The 20,018-nt window shown below is 40.6% G+C and overlaps 1 protein-coding gene across 2 annotated transcripts in view; it reads right to left on the bottom strand.

Annotated features, from left to right (window-relative positions):
• The window catches only part of ME1 (malic enzyme 1), a 140,700-nt gene that overhangs the window by 48,558 nt on the left and 72,124 nt on the right, over window positions 1-20,018 (bottom strand). For both annotated transcript variants that reach the window (XM_048495245.1, XM_048495255.1), the window contains one exon: window positions 17,648-17,751. In XM_048495245.1, coding sequence (XP_048351202.1) covers window positions 17,648-17,751 — 104 coding nt within the window. The remainder of the gene's footprint in view (window positions 1-17,647; window positions 17,752-20,018) is intronic.

The raw sequence follows: 20,018 nt of genomic DNA, 5'->3' as shown, positions 1-20,018 counted from the left end.
GCACTCCCTGCTAGGCAGGAACAATACTGGGGATCTAAGATGGAGTCCAACCAATCCACAGGAAGTGACATCGTTTAGCCCTGCCTCCCTGAGTATAGGTTGGAAATCACCCACATCCAAGATGCCCGAAATCGCCTCCAGGAGAATGACCATTCATCTAATCCAGTGGTTCTCAACCTTCCTAATGCCGCAACCCTTTAATACAGTTCCTCATGTTGTGGTGACCCCCAACCCTAACATTCATCCATTTTACAGATGGAGAACACTGATGCAGAGAGTCTTTGGCGACCCCTGTGAAAGGGTCATTTGACCCCCAGGTTGAGAACCACTGATCTAATCCCTCCTGGGTCCAAATCCTAACCCAAAAGAAGCCAGAAATAAGATAAAGCCACGACCCATCAAAATAGGCAAGCCTGACCTTGATAGATCAATGATCTGGTTCAGCACAACACAGCGTCATGCCAGGAAAGAAAGCAGAGAAAGGTACAGGACTGTGGAACAGCATAGGCTTGGTGTGCAGGAACTAGCTACTAAGCCAGAGGTGGGGAACCTATGGCATGGGTGCCAGAGGTGGAACTCAGAGCCCTTTCTGTGGGCACACGTGCACAGAGTTGATCATGTGGGGGGTGGGAATATCACCCCCCCACACACACACACCTAACCTGGCCCGGGCATGATCATTTACCTGGGAGTAAGCTCTGTTGCTGGCAATGGGGCTTGCTTCTGAGTAAACCCTCCTAGGGTCATGATTCACCCATTCAAAGCGTTGCACGATTGCTTCACCAAGCTTACTCCCAAGTAACATGCGCCTCGGAGTCAACTGTTTTTTCTAAACTAAAACCTAAGTATTCAGGTTAAATTGCTGTGTTGGCACTTGGTGATAAATAAGTGGGTTTTGGGTTGCAATGTGGGCACTCAGTCTCGAAAAGGTTCACCATCACTGTACTAGGCTGCTCTGGAAAGAGTGCCAGGCACAGCTGTGCTATCAACCCCATGCTGATTGGTTGCCCAGCAGTAGCAATGTTATTTCCCCAAACTTGAATGGGGATTTGCCAGTGTTCATCAGAGCAAGTTCTCTTTTGTCCACTAACAGTACAAGTGGTACCTCTCCCCTGTAGCTAAATGTGGGAACTAGAAGTACAGTCTAACTTCAGTACAGTTAACTTTAAAAAATTATTTAATCTTTAGCAATATTTCAGCATGTCTTCTAGGGCTTTAAGTTAATATTTTTGTGAGTTTGCGCTCACCTTGTTTTTTAATTATTTGGTTATTTCAACCATGCAGAATATTCTCACTTAGTTTTCCATTAAATAATATGTTGCCATCAGATAATGATGTTAACATGAAGCCTGGAGCAGTACATCTGCATTTTCCAGTACATACTCCCACTATAATTGAGGGATGGATATATTTCAGTGACCACTTTCACCTTGACTGTTGCAATTTCACAGGAATGGCTTTTGAAATGGTCAAACCAAAAGGTATTCAACGCTCACAAATGTACTCTTTAAAATGGACTATTATTTCAGGATGTTGGGAGGAAAAATATTGAATTATTTTCTAAATGCTATCTTCAATGGTGTTTTAGTAGTTAGTGAAGTACACTGTCAAAACACCTAGAAAATTAAATAACAATGAATTGTTATTTTACAATTTACATAACTATGAATTGTTAATTTTTTGTAGTAAAAAAAAACAAGGTAGCATGAAAAGGATTAAAGGCATAAATATTTGTATTTTTTCACATACACTTGGTTTCTGCTTTGTCATATACTACGACCCTAGATTAACGAGAGTAGTTATTTTATTTACTACATTTATTATATCCCCCCATTCTCCACAATAGAGACTCAAAGCGAATTATACTGTGCTCCTATACTCCATTTTATCTTCACAATAACCCTGAGAGATGGGCTAGGTCAGAAGAGTGTTTGATTGGACCAAGACCACCCAGCAAGCTTCCACTGCAGAATGCGGAAATCAAATTTGGATCCCCTAGATTCTGCTCTACCCATGTACATGTAACATGGAGTGTCTTCTGGTACTCAGCTTTTCCTGAGGTAGTTTGAGGTAATATATTATTTCACTGTGCCATATATGATAATGACTGAACTTCAATACCACCACCAGGAAACAAGGTCAGGGGGCAGACTTTGTCATCTATGACTTGTTAGCTGGCTCTTTAGTGCAACTGGTTGGCCACTACATGATACTGATCTGGTCCAGCAGGGCTACACAGACTGGGCTGGATGCATTGGATAGAAAAACTCGGAAGCTTACCCAGCACAAAACAGAAGCACAACCCAGTGGCCAAGATGATCCACTGGAATTTATGCAAGAATTACAACATCAGATCAGCTAAAAACTGGTGGGAACATTGTCCAGAGAAAGTAAAGGAAATGAGAAGGTCAAGATCCTGTGGGACTTTCGAATCCAAACAAAGTATTAAAACATAATACACCAGACATCACTGTGATCTAGGACAAGAAAGTGACCATCATTGACATAGCAGTCCCTGGTGACAGCAGGGTCATTGAAAAAGAACATGAGGAGATCACTAAATACCATGATTTGAAAATCGAGCTTCAGCGTCTATGGCACAAACCAGCTGAGGTCGTCCCGGTGGTAATTGGCACACTGGGTGCCATTCCAAAAACACTGGGACAGCACTTGAAACATCTTCAAATGGACAAAATTAACATCCGTCAAATTCAGAAGGCATCCCTGCTGGGATCCACACAACTACTACGCCAATACATTACAACTTCCTATGCCTCTGGGTTCATTACAACTTCCTAGGCCTCTGGCCAACAACCAGCTAAAGATATGGCAGCTGTGAAATCTACAATAATAGTCGATGCTCGATGCTCGATGCTCGATGCTCTAGGAGGAATCCCAAGAAACCTTGAAAAGCATCTGAAAAGCCTAAACCTGGACAGGACATCAGTCCACATGCTGCAGAAAGCAGCACTTCTAGAACTGCACACATTCTACGCAAATACCGCTAATATCTTAGGTCCTTGGGAAGGACTTGATATTCAGATATGAATTCCAGACACTTATGCTGTGTTGTTATGTATAACAACAACAACAACAACAATAATTGGACGGCACTTAAAAACAATAGGCCCTGACAAAATCACCATATGTCATCTGCAAAAGGCCACCCTACTCGGCTCTGCATGCATTATTTGTTGATACATCACACAGTCTTAGAACCTTGGAAAGTGTCCGACATATGATTTAATACAAAATCCAGCATAGTGATCTTGTTTTCTGTGTATTACTGTTTTTGTATCAATAAAATCATCATCATCATCATCATCATCATCATCATCATCATCATCATATCAGCACGCTGGACACCATTCCGAAAACACTAGGGCAGCACTTGACACAACCTTTGGTTGTTGTGGTGTTCCAACTCCGCCCACTGGGTATGAAGGTTTTTTTGCCATTATTGAGACTGAGCAGTCTTTCAGGCAGCATGTGAGGATTTTTAGTTTAAGTTCTAATATTTCCCCCACACTAGCAGATATTTCAGTGGCTGATCTGCTCAACCCAAGGAATTCCTGAAAGGTGAAGAGAGCCTTTTTTATTTAAAAAAAACCCTTTTAAGGCACTAGTGAACTGAGGCAGGTTTAACATACGGTATATATAAAAGATATAAATAGAAGATATTTCAATGTATGGAAATCAGGCAGGAGTAAACCACATACAGATCTTTAGTTTCTGTTATAGGCTTAGAGATTGTGAAAACTTTTTTGATCTCAGTTTCTTAGATGTTATAAGAGAGGTTCTTTTCCAATGATGCTACGAATATGTCTTCAGTTACTAAGATGTTTCGCAAAGTTTTTGGGTTCTTGCAGGCTTGGACCCTTTCACTCAATGCACACAGTCTCTTCACTGTTAGATATCCACGTTACAGAATTTTCCCTCAAGAGATAAGCAGAACACTAATACATCAGATAGAGAATCCTCTTTGAATATAAATTGCTTTCTAAATGGCTTAGGAATTATTCTTCTATCTACCATAAGATATATTCCCCTCATTCTTTATTTATGGTCACTGTAGAAAATCTCTCTCTACTATTACACCTCAACCTTGATCAAAATAAACTTCCAGTTCTATTGTCTGTGTATCTCTGCTCACAGCATACACTAACTCATAATACATTTCAGGTCAATACACTCTCTGAAGGTAATTCCATCAAGGGACTGATGTTTAGGGTCTTTCCCCCAGCAACCACTTGTACAACCATAAAAAAACCCTCTGCTGTTGAAGATCAGAAGACTCTTCAAATTAACATTCTACACAGTAAGGAGGCTGCAGCAAGAAGGGGGAAATCACACACACACACACACACACACACCACTACTCTTGCACAAGGAAACATGCTCCATGAATGCTCCAAAAGCTGCAGGCACTTGTACTTTATGGCATATTGTTCTGTAACAAGACATAACGGAGACAGTAATATTTTATAATGTGCCTAATAATGTGCATGTAATTTTGGGACTTGCATACCAATATAGATCTAGCCACCTCAGTAATTTATGGTTGCCAGACCTCAGCCTAAAATCCCCAGGAGTACATAGGGAAGCAGCACTGATATAATGCTGGCACACAATGTCACTCCGGGGTATCATGATGTTCAGGAGAGTATTCTAAGATAAGCAAACCATAGATTATGGAAAATCCTACACCCCCCCCCCCCCGGTCATGATAAAAGCCAGGGGAAAACATGGATATCATGGCAAAACATGGAAGTGACCCTCCTCCAATCTTCTGCCAATTCCCCCCCCCCAAAAAAAATTTTTCTTGAAGTGCTGACAGGCAATATTAGGATTTGCTGGGAGGCTTCCCACACACGGGAGACCTGGCAAGCCTACAGCAATTATACCTATTTTCTCTTTGTGCTATGAAAAAAGAAATAAAAGCAAGCTTGTAAATTTCATGTTATTAACATTTTGATCTGGCAGTGCCATTTTTAAGAACATTGCCATCTTGCCTCTCTTTGTGGCTGCATAACTTTGTCCAGACCTGTTTAAAATATACATTTGTCTGATATTTAATTGCTGTGTGACAAGAAAGGCAATACTTGTCAAAGGACAGTGCTTTGGGGACATCCAAAATCATCACTTACACTTGGCAAGTACTACCGTCTCCCCTTTTCATTAGAAATCTACCTTAATATTACTGTGGCTTAGTTAATTTGCTTGTTGTTAGTAACTCGAACTGAGCCTTGTGGCAGAGTGGTAAGCTGCAGTACTGCAATAAAAGCTCTGTTCATGACCTGACTTTGATCCCAATGGAAATCAGTTTCACATAGCCAGCTCAAGGTTAATTCAGCCTTCCATCCTTCCAAGGTCAGTAAAACAAGTACCCAGCTTGCTGTGGGTAAAGTGTAGACCACCGGGGAAGACAATGGCACAGTCTGCCTAGAAAATGTCACGATGGGTCAGTAATGACATTTACCTATACCAGTAAAGCACCTTTTAATTGCTCACTTTTAATTGCTCACCTGATTGAAAGAAAACTAAGCCATATAAGTTCAAATTCAACATTTTGAACCATGCAGGCAAACATGCCTGACCGGTGTCCAGTAGCAGCAACAGTAGAAAGAACAAATAGTAGCTACATAAAGATGAGGAGACCTGACACTAGAAGGAAGATAAGTAGATAGGTTAATTGATCGGGGAGGGGGGAAACACACACGTGGAATACTGCAAGACATCTCTGCCACTCATACATATAAAGTTATCTGAACTTTTAAGAGATCTAGCATAGCAATGTTACCGTGTTTCCCCGAAAATAAGACAGTGTCTTATATTAATTTTTGCTCCCAAAGATACGCTATGTCTTATTTTCAAGGGATGTCTTATTTTTCTGTGTTCTGTTTGTCGGGTATGCTTCCAAACAAAAACTTTGCTACGTCTTACTTTCGGGGGATGCCTTATATTTCGCACTTCAGCAAAACCTCTACTATGTCTTATTTTCAGGGGATGTCTTATATTCGGGGAAACAGGGTAGCATAGCAATATAATCCAAACTGTAGAAACTCTCTGCAATTTTTAATTGAATGCTTTCTGTTGGTAGCTTTTATGAATACAATAACTTACCAATTGAACATGAGACATTGATTGGAATGACATCAGCAGAATTAATAATAGCTCAGGAGCAGTCTTTGGGACACCAGGATATGTGGCTACAGATCTGAGTCAGAACCATCATACATTTTTGTGAGCTACTCTGCAGTATTTAAATTATTAGCAGATGTCAGTGGAAAGAAGTCTGGTTTCTCTCTTACATGTGATTTATTAATTACTATACCCTAAAATAAACTAAAAAAGATAGCATCTTGCTGAGACCTTCATATTCTGCTCATTATGCTTTTCATTTCTGCATAATTCTGGGGTCAGTTCAACTGAGCTCTAAAAACAAAGGTTTCAATTAAGTGCAAATGTTCTGAAAGGAGTTAGCTTTGCTCTGACATGTCTGCTTTGTACAATCTTCATTTTAAAATATTGGAACACAGGGTACAATACCAAGTCAGTTTCCAGGACCGACTACAACATACTGGCTTACCTTCTACAGTATTAGCTAGTTTGAAAGGAAGGGCAAGTGTGCTGGTTTTTCCCTCTGAAACCGAGGTAGATTCTGCTCAGCACATGTATGACAGGTTGCAGTCGTGATAAAGGAACCCTGTTTTGCCGTTCACATGCCAACAATTGGAGACCATGGAAACAATCTGGGTTGCTTTCACGCTTTTGCACAAAGACACCTCTCTTTTTAAAAAATTTCCAGCAATATGTGCATAGCTACGCAGGCATGCAGAAATGTACCCCCACAGCCATGCTGATCATACCATGACACAACTGGCTGCACCTGCGTAACTATGCAGATGTAGCCTGCAATTTTAAAAAAGAAAAAGAGGCCTCCCTGCAATGGCCAGGCAATGGCAAGCAGATTCTCCCTGACTGTAGATGGTCAGGTAGAATGGAGGGAAATGAAGCCCCTCCTGCTTGGCTGTCCGCATAGCAGTGGTTCCATGTTGGGATTGTGCAAGTGACTGTCACAACTCATTTATAAAAGGGTTAACTGTTTAGATGTAAACAAGTTGCTGAAGTCACTGTTTATGACCTGATCTATTGATTAGCAATTGGTCAGTCAGATAGCCATTGCTTACATGTTAGTGAGCATGTACATCTGAAGTTATAAAGTTAACTCTTGTTTCTTTGTTTGAGCAGACACAACATCAACATCACCACGATCATGAGCTCGAGACAGTAGATAGGTATCAAGATGTAATAAAATGTACAGTAATGTAGCTGTGTAACAGGAAAGAAAGGATTTATTTTATCTCCATGTAACCCTCCTTTTATAGCTAGTAAACTCATATATAAAAAGCAACTGAGAATCTGTCTCTTCTGTTCTACTCTGCTAATACCCAACACTCCAACCCAAGATTTTTCAAAAGGACTGCTAATTAGTGATTTTCAAAAAACCCAGGTTGGGGGAAATAAAACAGGGAAGGCTCGTTTTGGGGGCAGAACCTATGAGAAGCCCCCCCCCCCCCCCAGGGTTATATAGCATCCTGTGCCTGTTATATTTGCCTGTGTGGAATCAACCCAAGTTTCTATTTTTTCTGAGGTCCTTTTTGCACAGCACAAATATAATGTCTTGAGAAAGTTATAAAAAGCATTTGGAGGAGAAACTCCATACAGGTTTCTTCTTCAAGACGTCTTCAGGTCAGGTTATTTCTCCCAACCAAGTTTTTTCAAAAATCGCCAAACTAGTGATCTGTTTTCCCTAGACGAGTTGAAGAAATTTTTTTTCAACAGCTGTGTGGAGAGCAGCCCAGTTTATTTTTCTCGCCCAACAGCTCTTCTTGCCAATTTCGGCAAGTTTTCTCATCCTCTAAAATTAAAAAAGTCCTCACACTCTCAAATAATTAAAAAACCAGCAAAACTATATATTTCCTAAATGGCAAGAAGACTTCAATCATGTATTTTATTCAATAAAAATCCAGGCAGCCATGATGCCTTCAGAGCAAACGTCCCAGGAGATCTTTACAAAATGGGAGATGCAATGAAGCAGGCAAGCAGCAAATTGATGGCCAGGGAAAATGAAAGGTAAAAGATTTTAGTTGGGCAGGAAAAATAACACACTGGTGGGGGGGGGGGGGAGTCAGCTGTCTTCTCAAATGCTTTATTTTTGTCCATGCTGTGTGGACAAAAAATGAGGTGACAGGTTTGTTAAAGGTGTCCCTGGTTCAGCAGAAAGGACACGACTCTCCTCTCTTGTGGAAATGAATAGTTTCCAAGGTTTCAGGGCTCCCAGTCACAACACCACTGCAACCAATATCAGTACTAATATAATACATACATAAAACATTTATTAGGCATAATACCAATATAACAACCAGCATTATCCAGGCAAATGTTCCATACATATAACCATCACAGGTATTATTCCAAAGTTCCTAAAAGGAACCTAGCTACAGAATTTAAAATCACAGAAGAAGAGTTGTTTAGTAGGAATGCAACCTTCCCAGGAACAAAGTATTCGTTAAAGTTAGCAGGAAGAAGAGTGAAAAGCCTGGTCCCAGCTTCTTCGTATTTGGGGCAATTAAGCATTATATGTTCCATAGATTGCACCACTATAGAACAGTGGGGGCATTTCCGCTCTTGCGAGTCAATTTTAAGAAACCTCCCTTGGAGTACAGAACAAGGGAAGGAATACTAATATAATACTAAACTATAAGTAATTCTGCAACGTGCACGAAGACAGAAGGCAGACGACTACTGAGAAGCAATGAAAGCCCTGCATGGCTCCCTCAGGAAGATCAAGTATCCTTCTTAGTGCAGAAACGCATCTTGCATTTAAGAGCTGTATATGTCCACAGCAAGCCCACCTTGTCTTCAAAAGCACATTATTCATTCATAAAGAGAAAATATGTTATAAGAGTTTTTTCAGTACTCCCCCAAATTTACAATTTTTCGATGGGAAAAAATGGAAAAATAAAGGCCTTTGGGAGAAAAAAACAAGGCATGGAGCTTTTTTTGTTCCAAATTCTTCCAGTTGAAAGATACAGTGTTTAGCTATATTAATCTGATGGTGAGATCATTAACTAAATTGAATTTGTAACAAATACTTGACAGGGAATTAAACAAATTAAAAGAAAGCTGTTTCCTTCACCAGTTACTTCCTGAGCCTGGAATGTAAACAGCAATCATGTTTCAAACTTGATTGGCTTATTTTCTTCTTATTTAAGTGAAAGCCAACATTTGTCCTTTCCAGATATTGCCTTGCAAATGAAAGAGCAAGTTATAGGTTATGTATAAAGCCACTGTTACAGAACTAAGGTTGAAAGTAAAGTTGATGTAGGGCATACACTGGCTGATTTATATGTTTCTCTTGTACATTAGACTAAAGATGAATGTTGACGGGAAAATAATAATTTAAAGCCAAAATGAAGTTCACCCCATGGAAATCCCCACACAGGTCTGGGGCAAGAACTTTCTTGCCCCTGAGGCATGTTACAAGTACTCTTTATATACATTACATAGTTTGCTGTTCTGTGCTGCATAAGGAGAAAATAAAATCTAATCCCATTATCAGAAAAGAAATGAACAGCATTCAGCTCAGAATAAAGCTTTAATCTTGAATTGGTTTTCAAATAATCTTGGTTTATTATAATATTGGAGGCAAACAAAAGGAATATATAACATTGAAGATAAATATTCATGTGCTGTTTTTGCACTTTATCACTTTAACCGAATAAGGTAAATATTAGAATATTACTAACATATATTATTGCTGGCCGTTGGGTTATTTGATTACAAGCTCTCTAGTGTTTAAGAAGCCTACCACACTTTCCACAGGAATAATTCTGAAAAGCTCTAAAGATCAGTCTGCAAAATACTACAGATCTTAGGTGGGAAGCACCAATTGAACATAAGGCTGAACTACTTGATTTTTCACAAGTCACTCCTTAAGTGTATGGGTCACTCCTTGGTCCTTCCTGAATTCTGTTTTTTGTTTACTTAAAAGAAGGCTCGATTCTGTCTGTATTCTTGCATTACATACATTATTCTTCTTTGAACATGAAAGCACAAAGAATCCTGCCTCAAAGTCATAGGCTAGACTAAATGATCCTCAGCATTTTAGAAGTTCTGGGATTCTTTACTAAGTCAACCAATACCGTCTTCCATATTCTATGCTCCATGTAATAGACGTGATCAATGTACATTGATGGCTGATTACATGCAAGGCATCTGCTGTACAATGGAGGCAAACATGCACCGCTGCAAGATTGCTTGTATAAATGCATTTCCTCAAGCCCTGCTTTCACTTTTTATTCTCCCCGCGACAAGCGAGATCACTTCTAGTGTGAATTTAATTTTGCTTCGCAGCCAGAGCAAACAAGAGTTGCCAGTGAGCACATCTTTGCCCTGGACCTCTTCCCTCTGCCCTCAGCCAGCCTGCCTAGTCTCACGTTCCCATTCCCTCGTGCTGCTTTGCACACTTCCCACTTTGCCTCTCTAAATACTTCTACTGATACATCAATAGCAACAACACAAGCAGAGGCTTCACCCCACCTCAACTGCTCTGCTTGGGAGGCCTTTTTTAGAACTTTCTTTCAGACAAGACTGTATTTTAAAACAATGTTCCTGGCTGCAACAACAGCAGGAAGAGAGAGAGAGAGAGAGAAACAATGTGTTTGTGTGTGTGTGCACGCGCGCACTTGCGCATGCGCACACACGCGCTCGCAGAGGAAGGGAGGGGGATCTAGCACATGGTCTCCTTCTTCAGCAGTGTATAGTCCAGAGGCTTTGCCTCTTTCTTTTTGGAGGGGTGGGGGTTATGTTGGGAAAGATGCTACAATATCAGTATACTTGCTATCACAGGTATATAGATATCAATACAATTTAAAGGGTTTTAACAAAGGACTTTAACAATTTAAAGGGATTTTTGCAATTACAGGTCTGATTAGATCTGTGCCTTTAAGAGGAGTTGATGGGCAGAATTAAGAGAACCAGCAAAAGCTGCAGGGGCCCATTTAGACGAGCAAGGTAGCTTCGGAACAGGCAGAGAATGGCTCCTTATGTGTAAACAGAAAAGCATGAAGATACCCCTTTGCAAGCCCACTGAGCATTGAAGAGACTCTGAAGAGCCCCAAGGTAAGTGTTTTATGCATAATGTGCCAATGAGTCTATAAGCCATACGTGTTACTGAGAGGAATGACATAGCTAATCAGGTAAGACATTTAGGAAAATGGGAAGTGGGCATTGCAATGTAACCTGTAATCCCAAAGGAGCACCTTTACAATAAGGTATCATCATTTTTGTATCAGAACACTTATTTACGCTCCATTATGAAAACAACATAAAGTATAACTTACCACTGACTCCAGACTAATGCACAATGTCCCCAACATATAACAAGTTAGGAAGTCAGTTTAGGACTTTTGACATTACATCAGTATGTCAGCTAATTGCAAAATGCAAGCAGATGGATCATATTTTAAAATCTGATTTGGAAAATATAGCAAACCAGCTGTACTTAGCAAATTTAGTCTGTGAATACTGTCCTTTAAAATATTTTCCATCTATAATTTACAGCAGCTTCTGTGGTCTCCTGGCAAGCTCTTAAAAAAAAGTTCAATGCTGAGTAGTCAGTTTGGCTGAAGACCAGAAGATGCTAAACTTCTGCCAGTATGACAACTCTAATGTTGCTCTGGAAAGTGACTTGGAAGCACCAAACACTGCTGTGAGAAAACAGCCTTGGATCGTTTCATATATTTCAAAGAATGGCTCATTCGGCAATTAACTCGCTTTTTAAAAACCTAATGCTATCACACAGTCTTGCAATCTACCATGGATGACCTTGCCTGATAGAACCTGTATAAGGTAAACAATTATTCCTGGTGTGATGGGCACAAGCGGGAGAAATTTTCCCAGCATCCAGTACTAAGTTAGGCCGAAAAAATATATGCACAAATAACAATATGTTTTAGATGATTTGTGCGGAAAGGGCCTATGTGAACTTTGGAAGCGTAAGCAGAGTTCATCAGGGCCAAACCTTCTACACCAGACATATTTATCAAGAAGTGAAATGTAAGGTCGATGATACACCAAACTGATTAAGATTATCTCTTACTTGGTCAATGTATACAAAATAAGGCTGCAGACATCCACTATCAGGGTCCGCCACAGGGCTACAGTCTACCAGCAGGACCCACATTAGTTTTTCTTTTTTTAAAAAGGATCACTTCCATTAACTTTGTGGTATTGGCTGCCATGATTCAACTTTAACAAAGCCATTTTTTGATCACAGGCACAGAAGATATACTGTAATAATACAGTATTTAAATTTTCTTTTTTAAAAATGCTCCAAGGAGTTTTGTGCGGCATACCTAGTTATCCCCTATCAATGTTATCCTAATAGCCATCCTGTGAATTAGGTTGTGGTACTTCCGGCCAATCTCTGCATTCTCAGCCCAGTAAGCTTCGTGTCAGAGAGGGGATCAGAATCTGGGAGTTTTGGGTCCTATTCCAGCAAGCACTCTGATCATTATTCCACCGTGGCTCTCCAGTCTCTCTGATCAGTTTTTTGAAAGGAATGTAACTCATTTTTCCAGACTGATTTACTTTGCCAAGTACTTCCATATGCCCTCCAGCATAATTGCTTGCTTTCTTACTGAAAACTGCCTAGATGATTTTTTTAAGAACTAGGTAGCACTCGCTTTTCAATTGCTACAAAAAGTGTGATAAAATTGGCAAAGGAAAGTGAGAATAAATTTGAAGTTATAATCCACCGGTGATGAAATAAATGCAGGCAATTTCATCTATGACTATTTCCAAAGACCAAAGTCTAAGTAAGTGCCATTTTTAACTAAATACGATACTGTGCGGGAGACAGAATTATAATTGAATTTCTCTCTGATTGAGCTAATGAAATGATAGCAGTGGAAATTACCCTAATTGCTAAATGGAATCTTGGATTTCAAATGAAAATGGAATTGATATAAAATGTCTCTTCATCATCATCAAACCAAAATTATTTTGAAATGAGAACTCAAGTCAACCATGTCTTCTAGCTCTCGTGTTCACTTACTGTAATTCCAACTGTGTTAAGCTAAAATGCTAAAAGATGTCATACTTACGCATGACCCAAACCAAAGTCATGCTGCAATTTCTTACCTGCTGGGAGTGGGACTACCTAGGCCAGTGATGGTGAACCTTTTTGAGACCGAGTGCCCAAATTGCAACCCAAAACCCACTTATTTATTGCAAAGTGCCAACACGGCAATTTAACCTGAATACTGAAGTTTTAGTTTAGAAAAAACGGTTGGCTCTGATGGGTGCGTTACTCAGAAGTAAGCTTGGTGGTAGTCGGTGGCTTTGCTTTGAAGCAACCGTGCATCTCTTCCAATGGGTGAATCACGACCTTAGGAGGGTTTACTCAGAAGCAAGCCCCATTGCCAGCAACCGAGCTTACTCCCAGGTAAAGGATTGTGCTTTTGTTCTTTGCATGAAAATCAGTGGGGTTTAACAGTGCTTAACAGGGTTACCTACACTGCTTCCCCAAAACTTGGTCTTAGGTTTAATGCTAATAATTGAGCCCAGCAGCCCAGGCCAGCCTAGATGTGTGCCCACAGAGAGGGCTCTGAGTGCCACCTCTGGCACCCGTGCCATAGGTTTGCCACCACTGACCTAGGCTTAGGTAATTGCTCTCCACTCGTTTATGGTGTGAATTCCATCCTTCCTTCCCTAGTCAGCTTTAACCATGGTTCAACATTTCAACTGTACTAAAAGTCATCGTGGTTAATGATAGACAAGTTCCCTCTAGGATTCAGAAACCTGCTTCAAAGCCTGGTTTGAAATCCCAGTTAAAACACAACTCTTGTAGATTACTCAAGAGAGAATCTGTACTTTGCCCATATAATTATGTTATTTAGACATTTTAGAGGATTTTGATTGAAAAATTTAGATCCTTTAATGTAATCTAGTTCATTATTAAGGAATTAGAAGGCTTGTTCGTGATTTATTAACTATATAAGATAGATCCAGCATGAGGGTATAATACGGACTGAATTTAGAGCAGGAGTACCCAATCTTTTTGCGCTTGCAGGAACATTTGCAATTCTGACATGGCACGGTGGGTGCAACAATAAAATGGTTGCTGCAAGAGGCAAGGCCAACCACAAAATGATTGTTACAGCTAATTTCAGTAATACGGTATAGATCTTTGTGATGTGATGGCAACTGCTGCCAAAGTAATACTTTTTAAAAACCTGCATAGCCAATCAAATCTACAGCAGTAAATCAGAAGCCTTGTGGGGCAACAGCCTTATCTTGCCAAACCCACTTCCTTAAAGACAGTTGGTTTGAACCAGAAAAAGTGTCAGTGGGCACCAGGGCATCCACGGGCAGAGGTATAGCTGGGCCAAACTGCGCCTGGTGCAGTGTCTATATTTCCCCCCCCCACTCCCTCCCCCGTGGCGCCTCCCCTTCCCCCACTTACCTTAGTTCCTTTCCTTTTCCTAGAACTTTTTCAGGCTGAAAAAAAGGCCTATTCACAGTTCAGGCTTAAAAACGACCTACTGGGAACTATACTTCCCAGGAGACCTTGTGAGCCCCAAGGTCTCCGGGGAACTGTAGTTCCTCAGGCCATTTTTAGCCTGTACTGTAAAAAAGTTCTAGGAAAAGGAACAAACTAAGGTAAGTGTGGGAAGGGGGGTGGTGGGGCGCCACAGGGGAGCGCCATGGAGGAGCACCACGGGGGAGGGGCCTGTTTTAGGGCTAACTGGTTTAGCCTGGTTTAGAGCTAACTTCATATGGTCGCCAAACTCCAGATTGGCGACCCGATCTCCAGTCTACAAAGTCCAATCTCCAGACTACTAAGGTAGTTCCCCCGCAGAAAATGGTTGTTAGATCCAACTGAGGTGTCTCCCCTACTCAAGCCCTGCCTTCCCAGTCCCTCCCCCCCCCACACACACACACAAAAGTCCACGAATTCCCCAAGTTGGGCCTGGCATCCGTAACTTTGCATGATAAAGTATCAGTTAAACAGCTCTGTACAGTATAGTACAGAATATAATGTAGCACACGTGACCATTCGTTTTCTAGAACTTCAGGTCTAATTTTCTTTATAGTCCTGCATAAATCACAGCAATTATGAGTTCAGAAGCATAGATTGATGTGTGGTTTTCCAAGAAATGTCATCAATGTTACTGATGCCAATACTACCAAAGATAAGTCAGTCAAGTAATTAAATTCTCTTTGCATTTCAGAAATGACTGTCTCTTCTCAGCCAAGCAAATCTCAGCCAAGCAAATCTCAGTATAATGCTAGGACTGCCATAAGACCGAATTTAAATCAGCCTGGTAAATACTTATTTTTTAAACTAATTTATAAACCTAATATTTTATATTACTGTGTATTTAAATATACTATAACGTGCAAAAAGTAATGAATTAGATCCAAGATATAATAAAGGTATAGAAAGTAAAATGGAGTTTGTAGAACACCATTTTAATATCTCACACGACAGACCAAAAAGTTCAGCCTAACTCCCTATTTCCAGCAGGGACTCTCACACAGCATGGGAGGACATCAAGGTTACCAACTCTGGATTAGCTTTGGAGGGGGCGGGGAGCCATTGGCGGGGGCATCTGCAGCAGGAAGAGTGGGATCCATGGAGGGAGGGTCTGCAGTGGGAAGGGTGAAAGGTGAAACTCGCCCTTCCTATACCAACAGAAGAGCTGCTCTACTGACATTTATTTAAGATATTTCTATGCTACCTCTTCACATCACTATATTAAAAACAAGTTATTCAAATAAGTCATTGGACAAAACGGGAAAAAAACTCTATCCATAAAACAGAAGCAGACTATGAAAAAGCTTACAACTTAAAATCCCTAACTAAAAGCCTGGGTAACAAGCAGGGCTGGAGCGAGGGGGAACTGCGCCAGGGGCACGCATGCCCCTGCCATATCCCCACCCCTCCATGCACCAGCCACACCCCTACACCAGCGTGCACCCAGTGTGTCGCGCCCTCCGCCGTCCCCTTGGCGCTACGCCACTGGCAACAAGGTATGTTTTGGCATAAGTACTGTCAGGCCAGCAGAACAGCACCTTTAGATCCAGCCCATTATCTGGTTTGACTCCCCTACCCCCCCCCATGAGATATGGCAATGCTACCCACTACTCCAAGTCCCCCCCCCAAAAAAATCTGAGACCCTTCACCCTTGCATAGCAAGATGACTCTGCCAAAACCTTCTCTGCCATGCAACTCTTTAAATACACAGAAGCTGAACTTCCATACTATCTTCAGTTTTTCTTAATGTATTTAAAGAGTTGCATGGCAACTGGAAAATCTCTAAGTTACCCAGACATTCAGTTCTTTGTCAATAAGTATTTCATTCTGCATTTTAAAAACCACTCTTCTAATAGCATGCTAGGCACCACAAAAGTACATATAAAATTATTAAGTTTGTGGATGTTTGACATACTAGGAAATGTGTCATGTAGTTCTTGTCATGCTTTTATGATATATGTCTTTCTTAGTTACATACAGATTAAAATAACAAATAACTCAGTTCAGATTCTAGATCACAAACTAAAATCTCCAGTTCTGGAAGGCGGAAATAATAAAGTGATATGTTGCAGCTGCTCTGCTAGCAAACTTTATAAACACCCTTGTACATGCTCAGTTCAGAGGGCAACAATTTTTCACAAAGTGAAAGTATTATTGTTAATCTAACAATACTTTTCTCCTTAAACATGGCCAAATTCTCATACCGGTACTATCTTTTGATCTAATAAAGATGCCATGAGGTGATTTTACTACATCAGTTCCATACAGTAAATAATTTATTCAACAAAAACAATAAATGCTGAGTTCAAACAATATTCTAGCTAGTCAAATGGGCAGTGAGGAACATGGTTTACTTTTTTGACCCTCCCCTAAGAACAGCTACCATCCATTTGGTTGTCTTATATTTAGATGGAATTCAACATGTGTAATTGTTACGTCAGGCAAAATTATGCAAAAGGTCCAGAGGATCAATGTGTGGTGATTGTGGGGATATATGCACCTGCTGTTTTTGATACTGAAACTGTTACTGGCCATGATTTCCTTCTCAGTACAGGTGTATCACATTTCTGCTCAGTTAAAAAAAATGAAAAGGACAACTATTACCATATGGGCTTCCCTACAATTCCTGTAAAAATAGTGATTATTACACACTAATTTTGCAACATATGAAATGGTTCTTATTTGCTGGGTCTGGCCATTACACATAATGAGCAAGTTTCCAAGAATTTAGCAGAGGAATTCACCATAATGGCTGTCTGATCATATTCTGTTTTTCTTCAATGTAAATTGTTTTTAGCAGAAATTTTCCTAATATAAAAAGAACCGCTATGTTTCCGAGGACATATTGTTGCTCGACGTAAGCCCATTCATGACAGGACAGCACTATAAATATATAAGCTCTATGCATCAGATGCATTTTATAAAGTTTTAAAGAACTGAAAAAAGAAATACATCAGACCTCTTAGCTGCTAAACTTTTGTTCCTGAGAAAGCCGGAATTAAATGCCATTATAGTGTAAACATAAGTATAAGAAGTTACCGGTTAGTCACAGCTTGCATAAATTCATCTAGAAGTTCATCATAAGCTTGGCCTCTGATTCGTTTATGTTTCAGTCCAATATACAAAGGATCATTTAGTAACACCTGTTAAATGAGAAAGAATAAAGTAAGATAAACTGAGCACATTATCATTTTTGTCTCGCTCTAAATCAAGAGCATGTCTGTAGAAATATGAGCTGGTTTATAACATTTCATTTCTACAAAAGAGCAGAATATATAGGTGAAAATTAGACGACCCATTTTGCTTATAGGAAATAGAGAGCCCTGGACTCAGGATGAATATGGCTTCCTGCATTTACCCCTTGGGCCAAATAAACAGTGACAGATATGGGGGCAGCAGCTAACCAGTTCTCAAACCCACAACCTGATGGAATTATAGCCTGGAGCTCAGCTGTAATTCCAGGAGATCTCCAGGTTTCTCCTGGAGGCTGATAATACTACCTATTCATTTTCTAAAATAATTAACAATAGAAATAAAGTGTCAGAAATCAGAATTACAAAATGCTACACTACAACTAGAATACAAGCATAGTACAAGTACCATATATACTCGAGTGTAAACTGACTTTTTCAGCACATTTTAATGCTGAAAAAGCCCCCCTCGGCTTGCACTAGAGTCCCACTTACCTGTTCTCTGGTGCCTCATCAGGGAGAGCAGCTCCTTATCTAGGCTTTGCTAAGTTGCTCTTAATTTACCTTTTTTCCTTACCTTACCTCATCTGAATTAACTCCTTCCCTCGCTCCCCCCCACCATCCTCTCCTCCTCTTCACCTCCCTCCCCTCCATGGCTGATTTACCCAGCGGGGGCCCCAGGACCTAAGCAGCCTCAAATGGCCACCAAATCCTTCTCACCAGACAAGGAAGCATTTGTCCGCTGGCTGGCAAGGGCGCGGACCAGGATAAACCGTCCGCACCCAGAAGAAGGCCAGCAGAACAGGCAAGCAAGTCCCGATCGAGACGTATCATCCAGAGCCGTATTTTAAAAAGCCGCAGCTGCAACAACAGGAGGGAGAAGCGAAAAGCAAACGGGCGGACGCCGTCAGCCCCAGCAGGGACGGGTCACACAGCCAGTCAGGAACGCTAAGCCAAGGAAGGAGGAACAAGAACCACACTGGTGAATGAAGACGGCCCCAAAATTGGCTGCTGCATTTCCCACCCTAGGCTTATACTCGAGTCAATAAGTTTTCCCAGTTTTTTGTGGTAAAATTAGGTGTCTCGGCTTATATTTGGGTTGGCTTATACTCGAGTATATATGATAACTAAATTTTCTTAACTATTTTTGCATTCTTTGTTTTAGCTTTTTTAATCATTTTGGGGGTGGGTTTTGTTTTTCCTTTGCTTTGTTCTGCCATCAAGTAACAGCTGACTTACAGTGACCCTATAGGATTTTCAAAGCTTTGTTTTGCCATCAAGTAACAGCTGACTTACAGTGACCCTATAGGATTTTCAAAGCTTTGTTTTGCCATGAAGTAACAGCTGACTTACAGTGACCCTATATGATTTTCAAGGCAAGAGATGTTCAGAGGTGGCTTGCCATTGCCTGCCTCCACATCATGAACTTGGTATTCTTTGCAGGTTTCCCATCTAAATACTAGCCAGGGTCAGGGCTGAGAGTATGTGATTGGTCCAAAGTCATTCAGCAAGCTTTCCTGGTACATGTGGGGATCTGAACCTAGTCTGACATCATAACTAGCATACCAATTCGAGTATAAGGTTTCCAGGTGCCTCAAGTTACAAATGAACCATTACAACATAGGAGCTGCACTAGCCAAGCAGGTATAGTTCTAACACAGCAAAGTGCTTCCTAGAGGCTGCAGAAAAGTCACAGATGAACAAACATTATATTCCGCATAAGGGGGAGGGTAGAAATGCCTCTCCCTGCCCTTATAGCAGCTGCAAACTTGCACAGCACTTTTTCAAACTTGAGGACAGGAAAGCATTTTCAGTATAGTATTCTATGGCACCAAACCAAAGCGGGACCTCCTGTGTCTAGTCTTAACCACTACTGTGCCACTAAAGGGGATTCATAAATTCAGGCCATAAATATAGTACAGCTCTCTCATCCACTTCCCTATTAGAGATCGTTTGTCTGTAACTACTAAGATGAAGACACAAACTTGGATTTATGGACTACATACAACTGCTTCAAACAGCATAATAAAGCTGATATACTATTCACTGGAGCCAGGCAGCGATGAAATTTTCTTCCATCAGAAAGCAAATCCAAGTTATTAGTATTTGAGAAGTCCTTCTGCTGCATATGAAGATATGTCTATTCCAGCTGTTAGGATGTGTACTTTATTTTGTGAGCCTTTATTGACTTCACGTTAATTTAAATTATTTTGAGTAAT

This window comes from Sphaerodactylus townsendi, linkage group LG01, assembly GCF_021028975.2.
Source record: "Sphaerodactylus townsendi isolate TG3544 linkage group LG01, MPM_Stown_v2.3, whole genome shotgun sequence".
NCBI lineage: Eukaryota > Metazoa > Chordata > Lepidosauria > Squamata > Sphaerodactylidae > Sphaerodactylus > Sphaerodactylus townsendi.
The sequence above is the reverse complement of the archived record's forward strand: the minus strand, read 5'-3'. Positions and strand labels throughout refer to the sequence as shown.